The 26526-nt window shown below is 33.7% G+C and overlaps 1 protein-coding gene across 2 annotated transcripts in view; it reads left to right on the forward strand.

Moving 5' to 3' along the window:
* Positions 1-26526, forward strand: part of KLHL1 (kelch like family member 1) — a 456085-nt gene that overhangs the window by 304926 nt on the left and 124633 nt on the right. For both annotated transcript variants that reach the window (XM_033177586.1, XM_033177587.1), the window contains one exon: positions 9344-9530. In XM_033177586.1, coding sequence (XP_033033477.1) covers positions 9344-9530 — 187 coding nt within the window. The remainder of the gene's footprint in view (positions 1-9343; positions 9531-26526) is intronic.

Consider the following 26526-nt stretch of genomic DNA (forward strand, 5'->3'; position numbering starts at 1 on the left):
AATTTTTCTGCAGCTTATGAGATAATATTTTATTATTCATGGCTTTCATTTTATCAGGCACAAAATTTGAAAGACAAGATATGAAACTGTCATTTATTCTCTAAGGACTGTCACTTCTAATAGGAATCAATTTGGTTTTATAGATTCAAATTCTATGAGTTTATTTTTTAGCACAAGATTCAGTAGGAAAACAAAATGTTTTGATATTATGAAATAAGATGAAGTACATGAAATTTTGTCACTTTATCATGAATGTGAGAATGTTTTCATAGCTGTGATAGCCCAAGGATATAGTTTTAGAAGAGTTAGTACTTTTTCTTTGGTCTATAACATGTTTAAACTTATTTTCCTTTAAGTATTTATTCAATATTGCCTTCCATTTTGCAGTGGACTCCATGAGCAGATGAAAGGTATAGATGTGGTTGCTGTGCTTGGTACAGCTCCCGTTTCCTTGCCTTTAAATTATGCTTTTTTGTTAATGCAGTATTACTCTTACTTAAGGAATAACTTATGATGTAGATCTTTTCTTATTTCTAGACAAAAACTGTAGAGTAGGGTGTTGCTATAATTTATATTTCCTAAATGATATTTTAGAAGGCTGTCTGTAATGCAAGTTTTTATACTGTAAATGTTTTCTGACTTTTACTATAAAATTAGAGTGTGTGTCATTTATGTAATAAAGGGTCATCCAGCAAAAATAAATTCATGTATCTTGTTTTATTTACTTATGATAATATTATAAAAGTTACTTACAATGTCAAGGCAGCATCTATGCATGCAATATAGTGCAGAGAATCATGACAAGGATTCTAGACAAGAAGGTATTTTTCTTGACACATTAGATAATTTTCACAGAAAGAAAACAATTTTTTTAAAAGACATGAAAATTGATTCTATTTTATTGTTTGTGAAGTTGCAAAAACACTGCAAAATCTATATACTTGAATGATGCATTCTATTTTATGAAGCAATACTTTCAGGAAATTATTTGAAATACCTTCCGCATCATAATTTATGTATTATTATAAGCATTTTTATATAAAATCATATAAATATTCTTGGAAATCGGCTATTTGAGGAATGTCTGTGTAAGCACACAGGATTAAAACACTCAACAATGCTTTAATGTTGCTAAACATATGACTATTTTGATCATGTGGTTCAATTTATGAAACCATCAACAAGTAAATTATGGTGTATTATAGTAACAAGTTTAACGGTTATTAACAATGAATAATATTTTAACAAATGTATTTATTCATATATATACACATTTTTTAACCAAAATGAACTTGTTAATAAAACCAATAGAACTTTAGAAGAGTATGTGAAAAGAAAATAATGCTTTCAAACAGACAACTGAAGGGAAAATATTTATTCTAATTAAAAGTTCATTACATTTGGCAGCTGGAATGCTCTAACAAATTTATTGTCCAAAAGTTCTATCTATAAATGGCTAAATTATTCTGATTTTTCATATTGGCAAATTCTGAAACTTGTGTGAGATTATCCTATACATTTCCTGGTCATGTTTGATTCTGCAGCTACTGAGTTACCCTATAACACATCAGTTATTGTTTTATCACAAAGAAAACTGACAAGGTTATAAGGCGATAGGGCATATCTGCAAAGTGACTGCCTAGCTGACAGAGTTGTGAACGAAAGAACACATTGCCTGTAGAAAAGTCTGATGTTCTGTACCTTTTTATCCTAAAATTTGTATATACATAAACCAGAAAATTGGAAATGTTTAATTCATTTGGATAGCATAGAACAGGATTTTTAAAACTTGTTCTTTAGTTTGTTGTCTTATATAATAGAAGTATATTATTATCTCCAGATTACCTAATTAGGTTATAAAACACCTTATTAATGATTTTATTTTTCTTGCAAAGAGACATTTTTCTGTATATAACATAGTAAACTATTATATTATAGTTTACTACATTTAACCAGGCAAACCTCAAATATTGACTTTTTAAGATCTTTTTTTTTCAAAACTCTACATCTCTGAGCCCACAGGATCTAGCAACAGTAATATTAGAAATGAGAATTTAAAACAGAAATCAAGTATTCCATTGGAACTCCACTTAATTATGTTTTCCCTTGATACTCTACATGATTTCAGGATATTTTGTTCATTACCTTCATAGAAATATTCATGCTAGTATTAAATTTTAACATCATTTTCCAAAGAGCAAGTGCTAGTTTAAGTTATAGAAAGACAGTATCATTTTTTTGTTTATAAAATGTACTTGAAATTTTGCCATATATATAGAAACAATATACATGAGATAAAATAATAGATACTTGCAATTTAAACTATATAATACAGTTTCATATTTAAGTTGAAATTGCTCACAGAGTAAACAATACCAAAAGCTAGCTAAACTTTTATTTTTGCTAAATTTTTGCATAATATAAATAATGGAAACATGTTTTTGTAACACTAAAATGTACAGCAGAATGAGAAAGTGGGTAAGTTTTCATTCTATTTGATTTTCTTCTCTGAGAAGTACATTCAATGAATTTGCAGTTTATTTGTAACTATTATTGGTGAAATGTGTTCAGTGTTGAATTCCTATAACACAACAAAATAAGTTTTGTAATAAGCAAGTTGACGTTATTATACCTATTCCAGTATGAAACCACACTACCTATACAAAGCCTTGTTATATCCTCTATAGAGAAAAGTCACAGGAAGATATTTATGATTCCAGTGCTTGGCCTGGGTTATTTCAAAGCAGCCTTTGCACTTTGGTAAAATGGTGGGGCTTATGTATAGTTTATATCATAATAGCTTAGGATTTGTGTGCACAGCAAGGTTAGGCTCTTGAAGCGAGTGTTCAAGGGCAAGTTCTAGTCTCACTAGCTATTTTTGTGAGTTCACAGATGTCTCATCTTCCAGGAGTAAATATTTCCTGGATCAAATACTTATTTTTTTAGTTTTCACCATAAATTGACATAGGAAAAAAGAAGAAGTCCTGTACCAGTTCCAAGATCTGCACTAAGAAAATAGAAATTTCTTTTGTATATATGAAGTGAAGGGATTTAAATTCTGGTTCTTATGTACTGTGATGTTTGTTGTCTAAAAAAAAAAAAAAAAAAAAAAAACCAGAAGAAAAACCTTATTCCTTGAATCAAATTACTCAGAAAATGAACATTTTGTAACAAACAGGCAATAGGAAGCTGGGTAGTACTCATAATAAAATTATGATCAAATTGTAGTCAGATATTGAGTTATTATCTAGTAGAATATGTTATGGGCTGATATTTGTATCCTACCCAAAATCTTATGCTGTTGTTCTAACCCCCAAAGTAATGCTATTAGGAGATAGGGTCTTTACAGGTGATTAGGTTTAGATGAAGTCATTAGTGTTGTCAGAGGAGATGAAATGCAAACACAGGCTATGGTGTTTATAAGCAAGAAATTGTTACAAGTAATAATTTAAAAATACACAACAATAGGTTACAGTGATTATGAATAATTTAGTTTGTCAGAATGAGTAGGAGTAAGGCAAAGTTACATTTTAGACAATATTTTATTCATATAAAGGAAAATAGTATTTGAATACAGAATAACTTGGACATTTTATTAAATACAATACACATTTTTATTTTATTTTATTTTATTTGTATTTGCCATGTCATACACTGAAGTAAATAAATCTTAATATATTTTTATGTGTATATATATGGACATTGAACTTTGGTATTTTTCTTTAAAATTTATTAAAGTATTACAAACCTAGGCAGAGTTGATGACCTTTCAATACTTTATTTTAATAGAATTTATTTTTTCTTTTATGATTATCCACTATCTATAAAATTTGATATAATCCTTTTTTTTTTTTTTTTTTTTTTTTGAGGTGGAGTCTCGCTCTGTAGCCCGGACTGGAGTGCAGTGGCCAGATCTCAGCTCACTGCAAGCTCCGCCTCCCAGGTTTACACCATTCTCCTGCCTCAGCCTCCCGAGTAGCTGGGACTACAGGCGCCCGCCACCTCGCCCGGCTAGATTTTTTTGTATTTTTAGTAGAGACGGGGTTTCACCGTGTTAGCCAGGATGGTCTCGATCTCCTGACCTCGTGATCCGCCCGTCTCGGCCTCCCAAAGTGCTGGGATTACAGGCTTGAGCCACCGCGCCCGGCCAAAATTTGATATAATCCTTATACATCTTTGCATGTATGTGTTTGTAATGTTTTCTTAGAAAATGAAAAGTTATTCACAAATTATCATTAATTAATCAATAACGTTAGTCTGTTACCTTAAAGTTGTCCAAATAAAAGTATAAGCTAACACATTAAGTCTTTTTTGATTTGTAGCTGGACAAGAATTCACAAGATTAAACCTCAGTAGAAGATACCACTTATTGAAATTTCATTTAATCAATCTTGTACTTTGGCCATCCTAAATCATTTTTAAAATTACTTATAACTTACTGTACCACTAACATATAATCTTTAAGCATAAAATATGAGAAATTAAACTCAAGTACTATTAATATAAAAATACTATGCTAAAATTATTATTATTATTATTTTTTTTTTATTTTTTTTTTATTTTTTTTTTAGAGACGGAGTCTCGCTCTGCCGCCCAGGCTGGAGTGCAGTGGCCAGATCTCAGCTCACTGCAAGCTCCGCCTCCCGGGTTTTCGCCATTCTCCTGCCTCAGCCTCCGGAGTAGCTGGGACTACAGGCGCCCGCCACCTCGCCCGGCTAGTTTTTTGTATTTTTTTTTTTATAAAGATGGGGTTTCACCGTGTTAGCTAGGATGGTCTCGATCTCCTGACCTCGTGATCCGCCCGCCTCGGCCTCCCAAAGTGCTGGGATTACAGGCTTGAGCCACCGCGCCCGGCCGCTAAAATTATTTTTATATGGTACTAAAGTCAAGAAGGCATAGAGTTACTTGTAAGCTAATATTAATCCACCCTAATTAGTTAAAAGAGTCATCTAAATATTAGGGATAGAATATAAACTCATTTTAATATAAATTATTCTCTGCATTCATATGCCAAGATTTAAAAATATTTGAATCTATGTCATGAATCTACTTTTCTAAAACCTAAGCTGTTTCCAAACTCTTGGATTCACTTTTTTATTCTGTTATAATCTTGCAAGAAGAAACATGAAAAAGGAGTACATTTCTAATTTTTTTCTTTTTTTTTTTTTGTTTTTTTACTTATTTGTACAAATTTGTGAAGTACATGAGAAATTTTGTTACATGCATATAGCGTGTTGTGATCAAGGCAGGTTATTTGGAGTGTCTGTCACCTGAGAACAATACAGTTTTGTTAGGTATAGTCACTCTACTCTGCTATCATACATTGAATTTAATCCTTCTATCTTACTAAGAGTTTTACCCTTTAACTCAGTTTGCTTCCTTGTCCTCCATGTCTCCCACTCACCCTTTGTAGTCTCTGTTATCTGTCTTTCAACTTTCTACCTCCATATAATTAATTTTCTTAGCTCCCAAATAAAAGTGAGAAAATGTGATATTTGTCTTTTAGTGCTGACTTATTTCACTTAAGATAATGACCTCCAGTTCCATACATGTTGCCACAAATGGCACAATTTTATTCTTTCTTATGGCCAAGTTGCATTCTATTGTGTACATATACCACATTTTCTTTATTAATTAACCTATTGATGGATACGTAGATTGATTCCATATATTTGCTATTATAAATAGTGCTGCAATTAACATATGAATGCAGGTATCCATTGATATACTGATTTATTTTCCTTTGGGTAGATATCTAGTAGTAGAATTGCTGGATCAAATGGTAATTCTACCTTTAGTTTTTTGAGAAATCTCCACATTGATTTCCATAGTGGCTCTACTAGTTTGCCTTCCAACAAACACTATATAAGTTCCCTTTTCTCCTCATTCACACCATCATGTTATTTTTGTCTTTTTAAATAGTCATTCTGACTGGGATAAGACAGTATTTCATTATGGTTTTGATTTAAATTTCCCTGATGATTAATGATGTTGAGCATTTTAGCATATACCTGTTGCCCATTTGTATGTCTTCTTTCGAGAATTATCTAGTCATGTCCTTTGCCCACTTTTTAATGGGATTAGTTTTTTCTTGTTGAGTTGCTTTTGTTTCCTGTACATTCTGCATATTTGTCCTCTGTTGGATAAATACTTTGCTAATATTTCTCCCATTAAACGGATTGTCTTTTCACTTTGTTGTTTTTTTTTTCCTTTGTTGTGCAGAAGCTTTTTAATTTGATATACTCCCATTTATCTTTTTGTTGTTGTTGCCTGTGCTTTTGATGTCTTAGTCATAAATCCTTTGCTTAGACCACTATTTGTGAGAATTTCCCTGAGGTTTTCTTCTAGTGTTTTTCTATTAACAGTTTTGCAACTTACATTTATGTATTTAATTCATTTTGAGTTGATTTTTGTATATGATGACAGACAGGAGTCTAGTTTCATTCTTCTGCATGTGGCTATCCAATTTTCCCAGCACCATTTATTGAAGAGGGTGTCTTTTCCCAAGTGTAAGTTATTGTTGACCTTCTCAAAGATCAGTTAGCAGTAAATATGTGGCTTTATTTCTGGCCTCTCTATTTTGTTCCATTGGCCTTTATATCTATCTTTAGAGAAATACCATGCTGCTTGGGTTAAGTCAGGTAATGTGATACCTCCAGTTTTGTTCTTTTAGATCAGGATTGCTTTGACATTTGGGCTCTTTTTTAGTTTGATTTTATATATATATATTAGAATTCCTTTATCCAATTCGGTGAAAAAATGACTTTGGTAATTTGATAGAAATTATGTTGAGCCTATAGAATGATTTGGGTAATGTGGTCATTTTAATGATATTAATTCTTCTGATCTGTGAGCATGTGAGCATGGGAATTTTTTTTTTGTATTTGTTTGTGTCGTCTTCAATTTCTTTCATTAGTGTTCTGTAATTTTCCCTGTAGAGATCTTTCACTTCCTTAGTTACATTTATTCATAGGTTTTTTGTCATTGTAAATAAAATGGACTACTTGAGTTTTTTTTTTTTTTCTCAACTAGATTGTTATTGGCATATAGAAACACTACTGACTTTTGTATGTTGATTTCATGTCCTGCAACTTTATTTATGAAAACTACCAGTTTTTTTTTGGGGGGGGGGGTTGAGTCTTTTGGTTTTTCTAGATATAAGACTATATTATCAGGAAAGAGGAGAAACTTGACTTCCTCCTTACTAATTTGGATGCCTTCTATTTCTTTCTCTTGCCTGATTGTTCTGACTAGGACTTCCAATACTATGTTGAATATGAGAGGTGATATTAAAGGGGAAAAGCTTAAAGATTTCTATTTTTTATTTGTAATGTTTTAACTATTTATCTAGTTAAGGTATTCTTAATGTGTGTTCCAAATGAAAGAATAGTATCTTTATGATCAACTAATCCCAAATTTTCCCAAAAGAAGTGAAAAGAAGGCTAGAAGAAAAACAAGAATTCATGAGAGCCAGCTTAACATATACATAAATGTAGTACTGTAGAGGTTGTTTTCCTTCTGTGACAGGGAAAAGAGTCAGATACAAGAAACTATGTATTTGACACACAGATGATCAAGAATCATTGTAGATAGATAGAAACATAGTTATAAAGTTTATGAACACCACTAGGCACTTGTTAGAAATAGTCCCTTTGGTGAATAAAAACAAAAATGTTACTAAAAAGTTAAAATAGTAGTCTTTTCAAAACTTTCCATTGGAGATCTTCTATACTAAAATATATATGTGTGTGTGTATATACATATATACACACACATATACACACACGTGTATATAAATATATATATACATGTGTGTGTGTATATATATATATAAAGTCAGTGTTCAAATTAAAAGTGGGTAGAAAGGCAGCTATTAGTATACAACAAAGGGAAACTGAGCCAAGAATGCAAATAATCGTCTTCACTTATGTAATTCCAAAGCATCTAGTAACTAATATTACACTTCTTATTCAGATTAAAACTGTTCTGGGCCAAGCACAGTGGCTCGCACCTGTAATCCCAGCAATCTGGGAGAGAGAGGCAGGTGGATCTCCTGAGGTCAGGAGTTCGAGACTCGCCTGACCGACATAGCAAAACCCTGTCTCTACTAAAAATGCAAAAATTAGCTGGATATGGTGGTGCACACCTGTAATCTCAGCTACTCAGGCGACTGAGGCAGGAGAATTGCTTGAACCCAGGAGGCAGAGGTTGCAGTGAGCTGAGATCACACCACTGCCCTCCAGCGTGGACGACGGAGTGAAACTCTGTCTCAGAAAAAAAATAAATTATTCTGTGTAATTATTCTATACTCTTTATGGCACCTCTAATGGTTTTAGATATTAGGTAGGCTTAAACATTTTAATTAAAGCCATAATTTTAGTGTTCAATTTAATTAGTTAAATGCTGCCATTTTTATTCATTCAATGAACATTTGTATACAGATGTGGTACAATTTTTTATCAATGTACAAGGAAAGGTCAGTGAGTAAACGCTGAATTTTCTACTTATTAATTTTCTAAATCTATAGGACACATTTTATTGTCACTTAAAGTGAAACAGGATCCATTAAAAAAAGAAAAGGAGAGACTAAAAGAATCAAGGAGAAAAAATTCTAAAGAGCGAGAAAGTGGAAAATAAAAAATACTTTGAATGTGAGCAAATAAATGTAAACAAAATAATTTGCAGAAACAATAACCTATTATAGCAAAAAAAAATAGACACAATATACTTTAAAACTACTGATCTCACTCTCGTGGTCTCTTGGGTGCTGAATTTTGGTATAAAATTTTCACTACTGGAAACTATTACTTTGCCTAATACGCAACTTTTAAATTCCTTATATAATTAAAGAAATGTTATGAGGACATTTTTTTTCACTTTGAGTTATTTTGAATTTAAAAGATATTTAAATTCTACTTGACACATTTTACATTAAATATATGAACACTTATGATAAGCTTGTAATGGATTAATTTGTTGAGGTCTATTTTTAAATGTCTTTCACCTGATGTGTTTATGGCCAACACAGGTAACTATACTTGATTTTCAGACAGCTTTCATAAAAAGAAAGTGAATGGAAAAACTGATCACTATAGGTATTTGTTTTTACTCTGTGTGGTAAAATGATAAATAATATTGAATCAAAAATAATACCCATTCTGTCTCTATTGAAAGCCATTCATTTTACACATTTTTATTTGTTGCTGTAATGAATTCTTACTAAACCCTGCATCCTGCTCAATATAAGGATAATATCGTAAACATTAAACTTCTAATTTTAAGTAATGACCTAATGTTCATACTTTTGAAAACATTATTAACAGTGATTGTGTATTATTCACAGATATTGGCTGACCTAGAAAATCATGCATTATTTAAGAATGATCTGGAATGTCAAAAACTGATTCTAGAAGCAATGAAATACCATCTATTGCCAGAAAGAAGAACTTTAATGCAAAGTCCGAGAACTAAACCCAGAAAATCTACAGTTGGAACTTTGTATGCTGTAGGAGGAATGGATAACAACAAAGGTATATAATTTTGGATTTATATAACTATACATCCTGTGTTATATTGTGATGCAGCTTTAATATTGTAATGGTTAATATCACAACAATTTACATAAACTTAGCTTTAATTATTGTTATTTCAGATTAAGGGAGAAATTAAATATCTCTTATTTTTGGTCTGTAGTTGTTTTCTGCTTCTTATTCATCTTTAAGTTCCTTATTCATTTCTTGTGCATTATGTACAAGATTTCATATAAAATAAAAAAGAGATTTGAGTCACTTAACACAGGCCAAACAATTTGTTGGACATATTGAGAATGGTATTTCAATGCTAAGAAATGTAAAATGCTAGGCAAATTCTTGCTGGGATCTCAATTATGAAGAGAATCTCTGAGAAGTTGAGAATATCACATAGAAGCCAGATAAATAAGTAGACAATTATAAAGAAGTCTAAGAATGGTGAAAGTTATAATTTATAGGTTTAATAGTGTTTACTAATTTAGTCCTTCAAAAGAATCATTTGTTTAAAATTAAACATATGCATTTGAAGATTTTATTATTATGTTTTAAGAGTTATTGGAAAAATCTCCAAAAATTTGTCCTCTTCAGATTTTCTTATGTCTGTCTTAATTTTCATGAATAAGTACACAAGAAAAATAATATTTAAAAAGTGTAATTTTCATGTTTGTTTCTAATAAATGATATAACTAACCATAAGATATTTCTAGTAAGAATAAAAAAAACTGAAATTGGCAACAATAGAGAATGACCAAATATTCAGCATTTTTTAAAATTATTGAGATAAATGAGAACAACAACAACAAAAAACAAACTTATTTCAATCACTGTGATCTGAGATTTCAAAATTGTAGCTGAAGGGAAAAAACTTCTGTAATCAATAAGGAATGACACATTCTTATTTGTTATCTGTCAAAAAGATATCCTATGGCTGTTAGATGGTTTTCATAGTTTATTTTTGGAAAACAGCAACTCCTGTAACATATGAAAATGCAGAAGTCTAAAGAAATGATTTCTTTTATAAGTACATAGCAAATCTAGATAGTAAAAGGGCAAAATGTTTGTCATCACATGGATGAATATAGGGACTCATAAAAGAGAATATTCGTCCTGGGAGAAGGTACAAAAGCTTAGAATACGCTATTATTGAAGTAAGAAAGCCTTAGAAACTTCTTTAAAACACAATAAAATATCTTCCATCTGGGGTAGTCTCTTTCCCAAAAGTCAGAATCTAGATGGTGATTTTGATGTTGACTTCAAAAAACATCAGATATATAATCTATATCTATATATCTATATCTATATAATATATGTGTGTATGTATACATATAACTATATATATACACACACATGTAACTATTTATATTTCTATAGAAATATACCTATTTATCATAGTATTCAACTTCCTCTCTCGGACCTTATATAGCTAGGCACCTAAGTATAGCTATATATCGATTTACTAACATCCTTGAAGTTGTTACTTTTGTTGCTTGTAGTCATTACTTATATTGTATGCGTGAAACTATGTTATTACATTTTTGAAAGACACTTCAAATTGCTTACTAATTATTATTCACATGGAAATGTCACAGTTTACTTGAGCTTAACCCTATTATTAAACACTTTGCTGGGATTCAATTATTTTTTATATACATAATGCCACCATTAGCATCCACATACATAAAAGTTTATCCTAATCGCTGAGTATTTCCTTAAATAGACATCTAGATGAAAAATTAGTGGGTGGGAAAGGAAAGCTTTTGTGACATAAAAGCTTATTTCTTTTCAGAAAATATATAAGAATTTATAATATTACCAAGTTATATAGAATTCCAGTTTTACTGTCTTGTCAAAAATTTTTTTATGAGTAAGTTTTAACATAACAAAATATAGAGTCGTATAATCAATCCCCAAGTGTTCGCCATTACATTTATATTTCTCTTCTTATTAGTGAGATTGAACTTTTTGTATTTTAATTTTTATGCATTTAATCACACATATACTAATGAATACTGATATATTAGTACCTGTCTTCTAATGATTGCATTTTTTGCAGTTTCTTGAGCATTGTTTGGTCAGTAGTAACAGCCTATGGTACAATCCCGTCATTTTCTTTATTTTAAAGGAAATAATTTTGATACTTCAGAAGCCTGCTGTAAATATCTAGTAGGTAGCATAACACACCTGGCAATGTTTGAAAGAATGATGGATATTGTATAAGAAAATATATAGATGCTCTGGATAATGTTAAGTTTTCTAAGACAGAATTTACTTTATTTTAGGCAAACACTTAGAGTAAGAGAAAATTGCCCTCTTCCAAGCAAGAATTGGATGATTTGAGACCAAGATTTAGTGTTTGTGAGGACTGCCTTATTCTTGTTTTGCTTTCAATATTTATACCAGGGCCACTCATTCTTGGTGAGCCCTGAATGCTGTTTCATTTTTAACTCAGAACTAGCTTTGCCTAGTTCTGAGATAAATCTATGCCTTACAACTATTTATAAGCTAAGTTTATCATCTTAATTTCCATTTTCTGCCTGGATCTCTGCCTTTTGCTGTGTACATCTTCAAAATCAGCAAATGCCCAGAGAAGACAAGCAGTGTTGCCCTGTCATTCTCTTTACTGAGGGATAGGAGTCTAAGGTCCTGACTGCCTTGACTGCCCTGAACTGCAATTTGTGTCTTTTCAGCCTCATCAGACTGCCCGGTGGCCTCAGCCCACATGTATGCAAAGTCTCTAAGCCTAGAGCTGCTTGTGAATCAATCATTTCTAAAGGCAAAAAATGACCAAGAATGTCAGGCTCATTTCCATTCATGTTCCCTCTTTCTGGGACTTCAGATTTTTAAGTGTTAGCTGTATTTTTTAGTCTCTAATGTCTTGAAACAACTAAATTTTGTACTATGAACTGAAGCTTTGTACTCACTCATGTGGGAACAGTTAGTCTGATACAAACTAATCCATTATATTTAAAAGCAGAAGCTCCTGTGTACTTGTTATTTTGAGATTGTCTATATCTGAAACTTCTTGAATATTTTTCAGATTTATATATTTATTTATGAATTTCAATGTTCTTACTTTTTTTTCATTCTGTCCATTATTTCTTAACAATTACACATTTTATTTTATATCCTGTGGCTAATAATTTCAACATCTAAAAGGTTGGGGTCTAAATCTGTTGTTTATTGCTTCTGACAACTATCACTCATGTTAGTTTGATTCCTTCTGTGTTAGGTAATATTATTTTAAAGTTATAATTAGTTTTCTTTGCTCTCTGGGACTTCTTAGGGGCCTAAATTTTGCAGATGCCTTCCTCTAATGAGCCTGAATTTGCTTCAACCCAGAACCAAAGTCATCACTAACATAGAGCCATGTCAGCCCCCTTTAACCATCCAGGCTTAATGCAAGATCTGTGGTTCCTTGTTCTCCCGCCTTGAGTTTGGCCCAAGGCAGATGCCCCAGATCTCATTGTTGGAAACCTCTGTCCACAAGAAATGCTTGCTTTTGTATTCCTTTAGGTCTCTCTCTGGTTTCACCTCACTGTTCCTTCAGCTATTTGACTATGCCCTTGAAAATTTCTCTTATTTTCATGTAAGATGAGCAATGCAAATAATTTTTTTTTGTAATTTGCCCAGGTGGGCTGGTATTAGAATTAGAGGACATTTCAGCCTGAGTCTTCTATTCTAAAACAGTCAGAAGCATCCTATTTTCTTTTATTCTAAAGTTTTCTCCATAGATTATTTCACTTGTTTTATGTCCTATAAATTTTGAAGAGTACGTATTTTGTCTATAACTAAACCATTAACACTCTGAAATGTTTCAAATATTTTAGATATTTGTAAGGTAGACTCCTTGATATTTTCATAGTTAATTAATTTTGGAGTATTCACAAATTTAATAGTATTATTTTCAGTTATAACTTCTACATCTCTAAAATGCAAATAATAATCCCACCTCAAATTTATATTCTAACATGTATTAAATTAGAACATATCTAATTACAATGTAAATGACCATTCATTAACAATTTGATCAAATCCCATGCTTCTAATAGTGAGTGTGGTAATTCAAAATCTGGAACCTAAACAGGAATTGATACATGTCTTAGAACTGAGTGATCATTAGCAAATATTCAAAACTACAAGTACAAATTACTGAATACTCATTTGTTCTCCTGTTATACATTAATTCTCTTTTTCAAATGATAGACAACTTCACAACAGAAACTACATGTTTCTAATTTTAGAAACACTATTAATTGTGATAACACTTGTGATTAATTGTAGACTTTCAGTAAACATCTACTAAATTTAAATTGTAACTAATTTAACTGATCTAAATGCATATCCAAAATGGACAAGTCTCTCATATATTTATGAATTATAAATTCACTTTGAAGTATAATATACTATTTATCAATATAAACTGTGTTAATATGAAATTCACCTTTGTAACATTTTGAAGATGTGAAAAGCAAAATGTAATTAGAAGATCTCTGTTAGCTACAAAACTCTTCCCATAGGATTCTTCAAGCAGAAAAGAATTTTATGGATCTAGGACACTTTTCCTCAGGAACTGATTATTTGTAAATGATAGATATTACATCAATGACATAAATACATACATATGTACATTTAATTGAAATTTTATTTTTTTCTCCCCCCAATTTATGTACTTATTTATTTATTTTTATTTCAATAGGTTTGTGGGAAACAGTTAGTGTTTGATTTACATAGATAAGTTCTTTAGTGATGATTTCTGAGATTTTGGTGTACCCATCACCTGAGTAGTGTACACTGTACCCAATGTGTAGTCTTTTATCCCTTAACCCCCATCCTTTCATCCCTCCCCTCAAGTCCCCAAGGTCCATTGTATTGTTCTTATAACTTTGTGTCCTCATAGCTTAGCTCCCACTTATAACTGAGAACATATGATGTTAGGTTTTCCATTGTTGGGTTACTTCAATGGGAATAATAGTCTTCAATTCCATCCAGGTTGCTGCAAATGCCACTATTTGGTTCCTTTTTGTGGCTGAGTAGTATTCCATGGCACGTCTGTATGTGCTATATACACACATGCACACACACACACACACACACACACCATTATCTCTTTATCCACTCATTGATGAGCATTTGGACTGGTTCCATACTTTCACAACTGCAAATTTTATTGCTATAAACATGCATATGTGCAGATGTCTTTTTCATGTAATGACTTCTTTCCATCTAAGTAGATATCCAGTGCTGGGATTGCTTGATCCACTGGTGGATCTGTTTTATTTTTTAAGGAATCTCCATACTGTTTTCCATAGTGGTTTTACTAGTTTACATTCCCACCAGCATTGTAAAAGTGTCCACTTTTCACCACATTCATGCCAACATCTATTATTTTTTTATTTTTTGATAATGACTATTCTTGGAGGAGTAAACTGGTATCACATTGTGATTTTAATTTGCATTTCCCTGATCATTAGTGATGCTGAGTATTTTTTCATATGTTTGTTGGCCATTTATTTATGTTATTTTGAGAATTGTCTATTCATGTTCTTAGTCCACTTTTTGATGGGATTATTTATTGTTTCTTGCTGATATATTTGAGTTCTTTGTAGATTCTGGACATTTGTCCGTTGTCAGATGCATAGTTTGTGAAGATTTTCTCGCACTCTGTGGGTTGTTTGTTTACTCTGCTGATTATTTCCTTTGGTGTGCAGAAATGTATTTAGTTTAATTAAGTTCTATCTATCGTTTTTGTTGTTGTTGCATTTGCTTTGGAGTTCTTGGTCATAAAGTCTTTCCCTGAGATAATCTTTAGAATAATTTTTCTGAGGCTATCTTCTACATTTTTAATGACTTTAGGTCTTAATTAAGTCTTTGATTAATATTGTTGATTTTTGTATAAAATGAGAGATGAGGATCCAGTTTTGTTTTACTACATGTGGCTTGCCAATTATCCCAACAAAATTTGTTGAATAGGGTGTCCTTTCCCCACTCTATGTTTTTGTTTCCTTTGTCAAAGATCAGTTGGCTGTAAGTATTTGGCTTTCTTTCTGGGTTTTCTATTCTGTTCTATTTGTCTGTGTGCCTATTTTTATAGCAGCGCCATGCTGTTTTGGTGGCTATAGTCTTATCATATAGTTTGAAGTTGGGTGATGTGATGCCTCTAGATCTGTTGTTGTTGTTTAGTCTTGCTTTGACTAGGCAGGCTGTTTTTTGATTCCATGTGAAGTTTAGAATTCTTTTTTAAGTTCTATGAAGAATGACAATATTTTGATGGGAACTACAATCAATTTTTAGATTCCCTTCTGTCATCAATGATTTATTTCTGTCATCAATGATTTCTTTCAGCAGTGTTTTGTAGCTTTCCATGCAGAGTCTTTCACCTTCTAGCTTAGGTATATTCCTAAATACGTTATACTATTTCTTGGCAGCTATTTTAAAAGGAGTTGATTTCTGGCTTTAATTCTCAGCTTGGTTGCTGTTGGTGTATAATGGTGTTACTGATTTGTGTGTATTGGTTTTGTATCCTGAAACTTTACTGAATTCTTTTATCAGATCTAGGAGCTTTTTGCATGAGTTTGTAGAGTTTTCTAGGTATACAATCATATCATCAATGAACAGCGACAGTTTGACTTCCTGTTTACCAATTTTGACGCCCTTTATTTTTTCTTTTGTCCAATTATTCTGGCTAGGAGGTCCAGTATTATGTTGAATAGAAGTGGTAAAAGTGGGCATCCTTGCTTTGTTCCAGTTCTCAGGGGGAATGTTTTCAACTTTTCCTCATCCAGTATAATGTTGACTGCGGGTTTGTCATAAATGGCTTTTATTATCTTAAAGTATGTCCCTTCTATGCCAGTTTTGCTGAGGGTTTTAATCATAAAGCGATGTTGGATTTTGTTAAATGCTTTTTCTGCATCTCTTGGGATGATGATGTGATTTTTGTTTTTAATTCTTTTTATGTTGTGTAGCACGTCTATTGACTTGCATATGTTACACCATCCATGCATCCCTAGTGTGAAACCAATTTGATCATGGTGGATTATCTTTTTGATATGCTGTTGGATTCAGTTAGCCAGTATTTTGCTGAGGATTTTTGCATATATGTGTATTAGGGATACTGGTCTGTAGTTTTCTTTTTTGTTATGTCCTTTCCTGGTTTTGGTATTAAGGTTATGGGAGTTTCATAGAATGATTTACAGAGGATTCTCTCCTTCTCTATTTTTTGGAATAGTTTCAATAGAATTGGTACCAATTCTTCTTTGAATATCCGATATAATTCAGCTGTCAATCCACTGAGTCTTGGACTCCTGTTTTTTGACACTTTTTTTTAAAATTACCATTTCAATCTTGCTCCTTGTTATTGGTCTGTTCAGAATTTCTATTTCTTCCTGGTTTAATCTAGGACAGTGGTATATTTTCAGGAATTTATCCATCTCTGCTAGCTTTTCTAGCTTGTGCATGTAAAGGTGTTCATAGTAGTCCTGTCTGATCTTTTCTATTTCTGTGTTATCAGTTGTAATATCTCCTGTTTCATTTCTAATTGGGCTATTTGGACCTTCTCTCCTCTTTTCTTGGTTAATCTCACTAAAGGTCTGTGAGTTATGTTTATCTTTTCAAAGAACCAGCTTTTTGTTTTACTTATCTATTGTATTTTCTTTTTCAATTTTATTTAGTTCTGCTCTTTTCTTTGTTTTTGTTTTTTTTTTTTCCTTCTGCTGAGTTTGGGTTTGCTTTGTTCTTGTTTCTCTAGCTCCTTGAAGTGTGACCTCTGATTGTCTGTTTGTGCTCTTTAGACTTTTTGCTGTAGGCATTTAACACTATGAACTTTCCTTTTTCATTGATTTTGCTTTATCCCGAAAGTTTTAATAAGTTGTGTCACTATTATCATTCAGTTTATATAATTTTTTAAATTTCTATCTTGACTTCACTGTTGACCCAACAATCATTCAGAATCAGATTACTTAATTTCCGTGTATGTGCATGAGTTTGAGGGTTTCTTTTGGAGTTGATTTCCAATTTTATTCCACTGTGGTCTGAGAGAGTACTTGATATAATTCCAATTTTCTTAAATCTGATAAGACTTGTTTCATGGGTTATCATTCAGTCTATCTTGGAAAATGTTCCATGTGTTGATGAATAGAATGGATATTCTGCAGTTGTTGGGTAGAATGTTCTCTAAATATCTATTAAGTCCATTTGTTCCAGGGTATAGTTTAAGTTCATTGTTTCTTTGTTGACTTTCTGTCTTGATGACTGTCTAGTGCTGTCAGTGGAGTATTAAAGTTCCCTACTATTATTGTGTTGCCATCTATATCATTTCTTAGGTCTAGTAGTAATTGTTTTATATATTTGGGAGCTCCAGTGTTAAGTGCATATATATTTAAGATTGTGATAGTTTCCTCGTGAACAAGTCCTTTTATCATTATGTAATGTCCTTCTTTATCTTTTTAAACTGTCATTGCTTTAAAGTCTGTCTGATATAAGAATAGCTACTCCTGTTCACTTTTGGTGTCCATTTGCATGGAATATCTTTTTCCACCCATTTACCTTAAGTTTATGTGAGTCTTTATGTGTTAAGTGAGTCTCTTGAAGATAGCAGATACTTGGCTGGTGAATTATTATCCATTCTGTAATTTTTATGTGGGGCATTTAGGCCATTTACATTAATTGTTAATATTGAGATGTGAAGTACCATTATTTTCATCATGCTAGTTTTTGCCTGAATATTTTCTCTTTTTTTTCCCACTGTATTATTGTTTTATAAGCCTGGTGAGATTTATGCTTCTATTTTGGTGTATTTTGAGGTTTTGTTTCAAGATTTAGAGCTCCTTTTAGCAGTTCTTTTTTTTTTTTTTTTTTTTTTTTTTGAGACGGAGTCTTGCTCTTTCGCCCGGGTTGGAGTGCAGTGGCCGGATCTCAGCTCACTGCAAGCTCCGCCTCCTGGGTTTTACGCCATTCTCCTGCCTCAGCCTCCGGAGTAGCTGGGACTACAGGCGCCCGCCACCTCGCCCGGCTAGTTTTTTGTATTTTTAATAGAGACGGGGTTTCACCGTGTTAGCCAGGATGGTCTCGATCTCCTGACCTCGTGATCCGCCCGTCTCGGCCTCCCAAAGTGCTGGGATTACAGGCTTGAGCCACCGCGCCCGGCCAGCAGTTCTTATAGTGCTGGCTTGGCAGTGCCAAATTCTCTCAGCATTTCTTTGTCTAAATATTATTGTATCTTTTCTTCATTTATGAAGCTTAATTTCACTGGATACAAAATTCTTGGCTGATAATTGTTTTGTTTAAGGATGCTAAGACCCCAATAGTTTCTAGATTGTAGGATTTCTATTGAGACATCTGATATTAATTTACTAGGATTTTCATTATAGGTTATCTGATGCTTTGCCTCATAGCTCTTTAATTTTTTTTACCTAGTTTTTCACCTTTCTCTGGTGCCTTCTTGAGTAGCTTAATAACCAACCTTCTGAATTCTTTTTCTGGAAATTCAGAGATTTCTTCTTGGTTTGGATCCATTGTTGGTGAGCTAGTGTGATTTTCTGATGGTGTTATAGATCCTTGTTTTGTCATACTCCTGGAATTGTTTTTCTGGTTCCTTTTTATTTGGATAGACTATGTCAGAGGAAATATCTGGGACTCAAGGCTGTGTTCAGATTATTTTGTCCTGCACAATGAATCCTTGATGTGGTGCTCTCCTCTTCCCCTTGAGATAGAGATTCCTGAGAGCTGGACTGCAGTGATTGTTTTTGCTCTTCTGAGTCTAGCCACCCAGCAGAGCTACTGTACTCTGGGCTGATACTAGGGAGTGTCTGTGGAATCCTGTAATGTGATCTGTCTTCAGGTCTCTCAGCCACAGACACCAGCACCTGCTCCAGCAGAGGTAGTACGGGAGTGAAGTGAATTGTGTGAGGGTCCTTGGTTGTAGTTGTGTTTAGTGTGCTGGTTTCCTCAAATGCTGGTTGTGCTAGCGGTTTGTTGGCCTCCAGCCAGGAGGTGGCACTTTCAAGAGAGCATCAGCTGATATAAGCTCACCCTAAGATTTCTTGGACAAGTATACTTTGGGTTTCTCAGGCAATGGGTGAGGCCTTAGAGCTCCTAAGAGATTATGTCTTTCATTTTGACTACCAAAGTAGGTAGAGAAAGGCTTGGTGGGTGCAAGGTTAGGTATATCTGAGCTCAGACTCTCCTTGGGTAGGGCTTGCTGTGGTCACTGTAGGGGATGGAGGTGTGGTTCTCTGGTCAATGGAGTTACTTTCCCAGGGGGATTATGGCTGTTTCTGCTGCGTCATACAGGTTGCCAGGGAAGTGGTGGAAAGCTGGCAATGACAGGCCTCACCCAGGTCCCACACTAGCCAGTCTTATTCCCACCTTGCCCCACCATCGGCATGGAGTTTATATCCAGGCAGCTAGTAAGCAGGGATGAGATCTTGCCCCAGGCTACAAGCCTTCCTGCTGAGAAAGCAAGCAGGGTTTTTAGGCCTTACCTCTCCCCACCTGCTTTAGCCTCTGTGTTTCTATGGCCTGTACTTCCCATTTGCACTCCGCCCTGGATTGTACCCAGGAATAATCGTATTTAGTCAAAATTATTACAAAGTTCAGCTGGAGGTTTTCTTCTCCCTGTGGTCCTTTCCCAATTCCACTGACTGCCCTCACCAAGAACCTCTGTGAGATAAAGTTAGAAATGCTTTCTCCGGGCACTGGGAGTGCCTACAGGGCTCATCCTGCTTCTCCTTCTATTTTTATATTTCACTTGGCTCTCTAAATTTGTTTCAGCTCTAGAGAAGGTTAAATACTTCCTTTGTGATCTGGATTTTCAGGTTCCCTCAGTGGGAGGTGAGGGTATGTGCTTGGAGGCTGACTTTCCCCTCTCACATTTTAGGCACTCACAGTTTTCTAGCTGTCTCATGGAGTGTGCTGTGGCAAGCCACTTCTTTCAAAGGGACTGTGAATTCCTTTGGTTTTCCTGCTATGTTCCTGCATCAGTTCTTGGAGCAAAAATTCATTATGTGAGTCTCCTCATGCCGTTCTGTCCATCCGAGTGCGAGCTGCAAGTTAGTCCTGCATCGTATCTGCCATTTTCACATCAGGGACATGTATTTTAAATACCTCCTTCCAAACACTGCCATATGCAACATTTTCTTTACTTCCTACAACAAACTTATCTTGAGAGTATTTTCCAAGCTCATTTTGATTTTGAAGAGATTGAGAAACTTTTTTAGTTTCTACCATTTAGTAAGTAGAGTTTAAATCTAGGATTGTATGTAATTCCAAAGTTTGTATTATTTCTTCTGCTCTTTTGCTCACATTTAATCTGTTAATGATGAGATGTGCTAAGAATAACTTTTTTTTTTTTTTTTTTTTTTTTTTTTTTTTTTTTTCTGAAACAGTCTTGCTCTGTTGCCAGTCTGGAGTGCAGTGGTAGGATCTTGACTCACTGCAACCTCCGACACCCAGGTTCAAGAGATTCCCCTACCTCAGCCTCCCAAGTAGCTGGGATTACAGGCATGCACCACCACATCCAGCTAGTTTTTCTATTTTTAGTAGAGACAGAGTTTCAACATGTTGGCCAAGATGGTCTCTATCTCCTGACCTCATGATCTGCCTGTCTTGGCTTCCCAAAGTGCTGGGATTACAGATGTAAGCCACCATACCCTGCCACTAAGAATGACTTTTATAAAACGCCTGCTAAATACTTGACATACATTAATTCTTATTATATTATTTTTATTTAAAATTTTACTAAAGATTAGACTCAGTTCTCAAGTGCAGTATGTGAAGGAATAAATCTCAGGCCAGCTAAATAAACCTTATGATTTCAGAAAACATATTAGAAATATAAGAAATTATATAATTGAAAAATTTTATTTGCTCTATTATATTTATTTCAATTTCATGTTTTATAAATTAATTTTATATACCAAAATTATAAATATATTATAATTTTACCTTATTTTCAAATTCTGTTTTATTAATTTCCATTGAGATTTACCTTTTTTGAAAATCTGATATAACAGATATTACATTAAAATTCAGCCCACATTTTAAAATTGTTCTAATTATAGGCATGAAGAACCATGAAATTGGTATCTTTAAATGTCCAAAAATGTACATATGAATGTCCAGAAAATTTTTCTAAACAAAATTCATTTGTCTAGGAAATAAACGTCCCGAAAATGAAGCAAGTTTATAAAGGTCTCAGTTAATATATTCTTTTTAAAATAGAAATCTTACTATAAGTATCCTAAACACTCATTTTTTAAAATTTAAATTTCTTGGCCATATATTCTCTTAAAAGAACAATTATTTACGTTAAAAAAAGCAACTTTTATTTATTTTTTGATTTAAAAATAAGAGTTTAATATATTTAAGGTTTAAAACATGATACTTTGAATATGTATATATTGTGAAATGGCTCAGTCAATATAGTTAACATATAAATTGCCTCAAATATTTTTCCCTGCTGAGAACAGCTAAAATCTACTCTCAGTAATTTTGTTTTTTTGTTTTTGTTTTTGTTTTTTTTTTTGAGACAGAGTTTTGCTCTTGTTGCCTAGACTGGAGTACAATGGCAGGATCTTGGCTAACTGCAACCTCTGCCTCCCAGGTTCAAGAGATTCTCCTGCCTCAGACTCCTGAGTAGCTGGGATTACAGGTGCCCACCACCATGGCCAGCTAATTTTTGTGTTTTTAGTAGAGACAAAGTTTTACCATGTTGGCCAGGCTAGTCTTCAAATCCTTTCCTCAAGTGATCTGCCTGCCTTGGCCTCCTAAAGTGCCAGGATTACAGGCATGAGCTCACCAATTTTCAAATAGACAATACATTGTTTTTAACTATAGTTATGTCATAGAGATCTATTGTATAATAGATCTCTAACTTATTCCTTTTTCCTAACTAAAATTTTGTGTTTCTTGACCAATATTTTTCCAGTCTTCACCACTAGATTCTCAGCTCCTAGTAACCACCATTCTACTCTCTGCTTCTATGAGTTTGACTTTTTTATCTCCTATGCAAAAGTGAAATCATTCTGTATTTGTCTTTCTGCGCCCGGCTTACTTCACTTAACATAATGTTCACTTAACAAAAGCAACTTTTAGACACGAAATAGATCGATCTTATTTTTTTGTAAGTATATCTAGGCCATAATATGTTGTATAAATGTCAAATAAAAGTTCTATAATTCAATACAAGGTCATTATATTTCCTACTTTCAGAGAACTATCAATATACTATCTGGGATATACCCTATCAGCGATATTTCCATCTAACTTGTCTTCAGACTTCAATTATCAGATTTGCTCTGTCCTCTGTAGCTAATTAGTTATTAAGGACTGTCTGATTTACATCAGTATTTCCACTACTTTAGTTGAAGCTTTATCACCTCACCTCTGCAGTCCTGTGATAAAACATGTGCTTCTCAAATGGATTTATTTGTTCTTACAGCACAGAAATATGTTAGATGGTGATCTCCCTATCTGCAGTCTCTCTCTCCAGTCCCATCCACCCAGCTCTCTACTATCAAATTAATTTATCATGACTTTTAGCATGATCAGTAAAATACAAAATATAAATATAGATAAAATACAATAAAAGCCTTCATTAGGTCTCCATTCCTCAGGTAAGGACTAATATTATTTGCCCATGAAAATTTAATTATTTTATTATTTTTGGCTTATATGTAGACTTTAGAGCCTAACTCCTCATCAACAACTCCAAATACCTTTGGGTGCATGATATTCATTTATTTTAATAAAATTGAAAAAGTTGTGTAACACTTATAAACTTTAGTAGGGTAATTAAGTGTTGTAAATAATGGTGTTTCTCATATGCAAAATGGAAGTAAAAACATTTCCTATTTCTTTGAGACATTTTGAGGTATATAATGATGTAAGACCAGAGGTTTACATGTTAAGTTGTTTTAAGTTAACAACTTAACCAAATGTTGATTCAATAAATGATGGAAACAGCCTTATTTTGAAATATTATGACATATATGATTCATTTGTGGCAATTTCTCTCACACTTAAACCTCTACTCATTGGCGGTGAGGCTTCTATTCTTCACAGAGCAAATACAGTTAAAATGCAAGCTCTTGATAGCAAGCTTTTGATGTCTTAACAGTTTATCCTGAGAGAAAGTTTGTGAGTAAAATAAGTTCAGTTATAAAAACATAAAGTTATATTCTTGAAAAACTGAATTGCACATATATATTTTATTTTTTTTTTTATATTTATTTATTTTTTTTTTATTATACTTTAAGTTCTAGGGTACATGTGCATGACGTTTATATCATGTATAACTCCCCAATGCAATCCCTCCCTCCTCCCCCCTCCCCATGATAGGCCCCAGTGTGTGATGTTCCCCTTCCCGAGTCCATGTGATCTCATTGTTCAGTTCCCACCTATGAGTGAGAACATGCGGGTTTGGTTTTCTCTTCTTGTGATAGTTTGCTAAGAATGATGGTTTCCAGCTGCATCCATGTCCCTACAAAGGACGCAAACTCATCCTTTTTGATGGCTGCATAGTATTCCATGGTGTATATGTGCCACATTTTCTTAATCCAGTCTGTCACAGATGGACATTTGGGTTGATTCCAAGTCTTTGCTATTGTGAATAGTGCCGCAATAAACATACGTGTGCATGTATCTTTGTAGTAGAGTAATTTATAATCCTTTGGGTATATACCCAGATGGGATGGGTCATATGGTACATCTAGTTCTAGATCCTTGAGGAATCGCCATACTGTTTTCCATAATGGTTGAACTAGTTTACAATCCCACCAACAGTGTAAAAGTGTTCCTATTTCTCCACATCCTCTCCAACACCTGTTGTTTCCTGACTTCTTAATGATTGCCATTCTAACTGGTGTGAGATGGTATCTCATTGTGGTTTTGATTTGCATTTCTCTGATGGCGAGTGATGATGAGCATTTTTTCATGTGTCTGTTGGCTGTATGGATGTCTTCTTTTGAGAAATGTCTGTTCATATCCTTTGCCCACTTTTTGATGGGTTTGTTGTTTTTTTCTTGTAAATTGTTTTTGAGTTCTTTGTAGATTCTGGATATTAGCCCTTTGTCAGATGAGTAGGTTGCAAAAATTTTTTCCCATTCTGTAGGTTGCCTGTTCACTCTGATGGTAGTTTCTTTAGCTGTGCAAAAGCTCTTTAGTTTAATTAGATCCCATGTGTCAATTTTTGCTTTTGCTGCCGTTGCTTTTGGTGTTTTAGACATGAAGTCCTTGCCCATGCCTATGTCCTGAATGGTACTACCTAGATTTTCTTCTAGGGTTTTTATGGTATTAGGTCTAACATTTAAGTCTCTGATCCATCTTGAATTAATTTTCGTATAAGGGTAAGGAAAGGATCCAGTTTCAGCTTTCTACTTATGGCTAGCCAATTTTCCCAGCACCATTTATTAAATAGGGAATCCTTTCCCCATTTCTTGTTTTGTCAGGTTTGTCAAAGATCAGATGGCTGTAGATGTGTGGTATTATTTCTGAGGACTCTGTTCTGTTCCATTGGTCTATATCTCTGTTGTGGTACCAGTACCATGCTGTTTTGGTTACTGTAGCCTTGTAGTATAGTTTGAAGTCAGGTAGCGTGACGCCTCCAGCTTTGTCCTTTGACTTAGGATTGTCTTGGCAATGCGGGCTCTTTTTTGTTCCATATGAACTTTAAAGCCGTTTTTTCCAATTCTGTGAGAAAGTCATTGGTAGCTTGATGGGGATGGCATTGAATCTATAAATCACCTTGGGCAGTATGGCCATTTTCACGATATTGATTCTTCCTATCCATGAGCATGGTATGTTCTCTTCCATTTGTTTGTGTCCTCTTTGATTTCACTGAGCAGTGGTTTGTAGTTCTCCTTGAAGAGGTCCTTTACATCCCTTGTAAGCTGGATTCCTAGGTATTTGATTCTCTTTGAAGCAATTGTGAATGGAAGTTCATTCCTGATTTGGCTCTCTGCTTGTCTGTTACTGGTGTATAAGAATGCTTGTGATTTTTGCACATTATTTTGTATCCTGAGACTTTGCTGAAGTTGCTTATCAGCTTAAGGAGATTTTGGGCTGAGACGATGGGGTTTTCTAAATATACAATCATGTCATCTGCAAACAGGACAATTTGACTTCTTCTTTTCCTAACTGGATACCCTTGATTTCTTTCTCTTGCCTGATTGCCCTAGCCAGAACTTCCAACACTATGTTGAATAGGAGTGGTGAGAGAGGGCATCCCTGTCTTGTGCCAGTTTTCAAAGGGAATTTTTCCAGTTTTTGCCCATTCAGTATGATATTAGCTGTGGGTTTGTCATAAATAGCTCTTATTATTTTGAGGTACGTTCCATCAATACCAATTTATTGAGCGTTTTTAGCATAAAGGGCTGTTGAATTTTGTCAAAAGCCTTTTCTGCATCTATTGAGATAATCATGTGGTTCTTGTCTTTGGTTCTGTTTATATGCTGGATGACGTTTATTGATTTGCGAATGTTGAACCAGCCTTGCATCCCAGGGATGAAGCCCACTTGATCATGGTGGATAAGCTTTTTGATGTGCTGCTGAATCCGGTTTGCCAGTATTTTATTGAGGATTTTTACATCAATGTTCATCAGGGATATTGGTCTAAAATTCTCTTTTTTTGTTGTGTCTCTGCCAGGCTTTGGTATCAGGATGATGTTGGCCTCATAAAATGAGTCAGGGAGGATTCCCTCCTTTTCTATTGATTGGAATAGTTTTAGAAGGAATGGTACCAGCTCCTCCTTGTACCTCTGGTAGAATTCAGCTGTGAATCCATCTGGTCCTGGACTTTTTTTGGTGGGTAGGCTATTATTGTTGCCTCAATTTCAGAGCCTGCTATTGGTCTATTCAGGGATTCAACTTCTTCCTGGTTTAGTCTTGGGAGAGTGTAAGTGTCCAGGAAATTATCCATTTCTTCTAGATTTTCTAGTTGATTTGCGTAGAGGCATTTATAGTATTCTCTGATGGTTGTTTGTATTTCTGTGGGGTCGGTGGT

Source organism: Trachypithecus francoisi, unplaced genomic scaffold (genome assembly GCF_009764315.1).
Source record: "Trachypithecus francoisi isolate TF-2019V2 unplaced genomic scaffold, Tfra_2.0 Lachesis_group18, whole genome shotgun sequence".
Classification (NCBI taxonomy): domain Eukaryota; kingdom Metazoa; phylum Chordata; class Mammalia; order Primates; family Cercopithecidae; genus Trachypithecus; species Trachypithecus francoisi.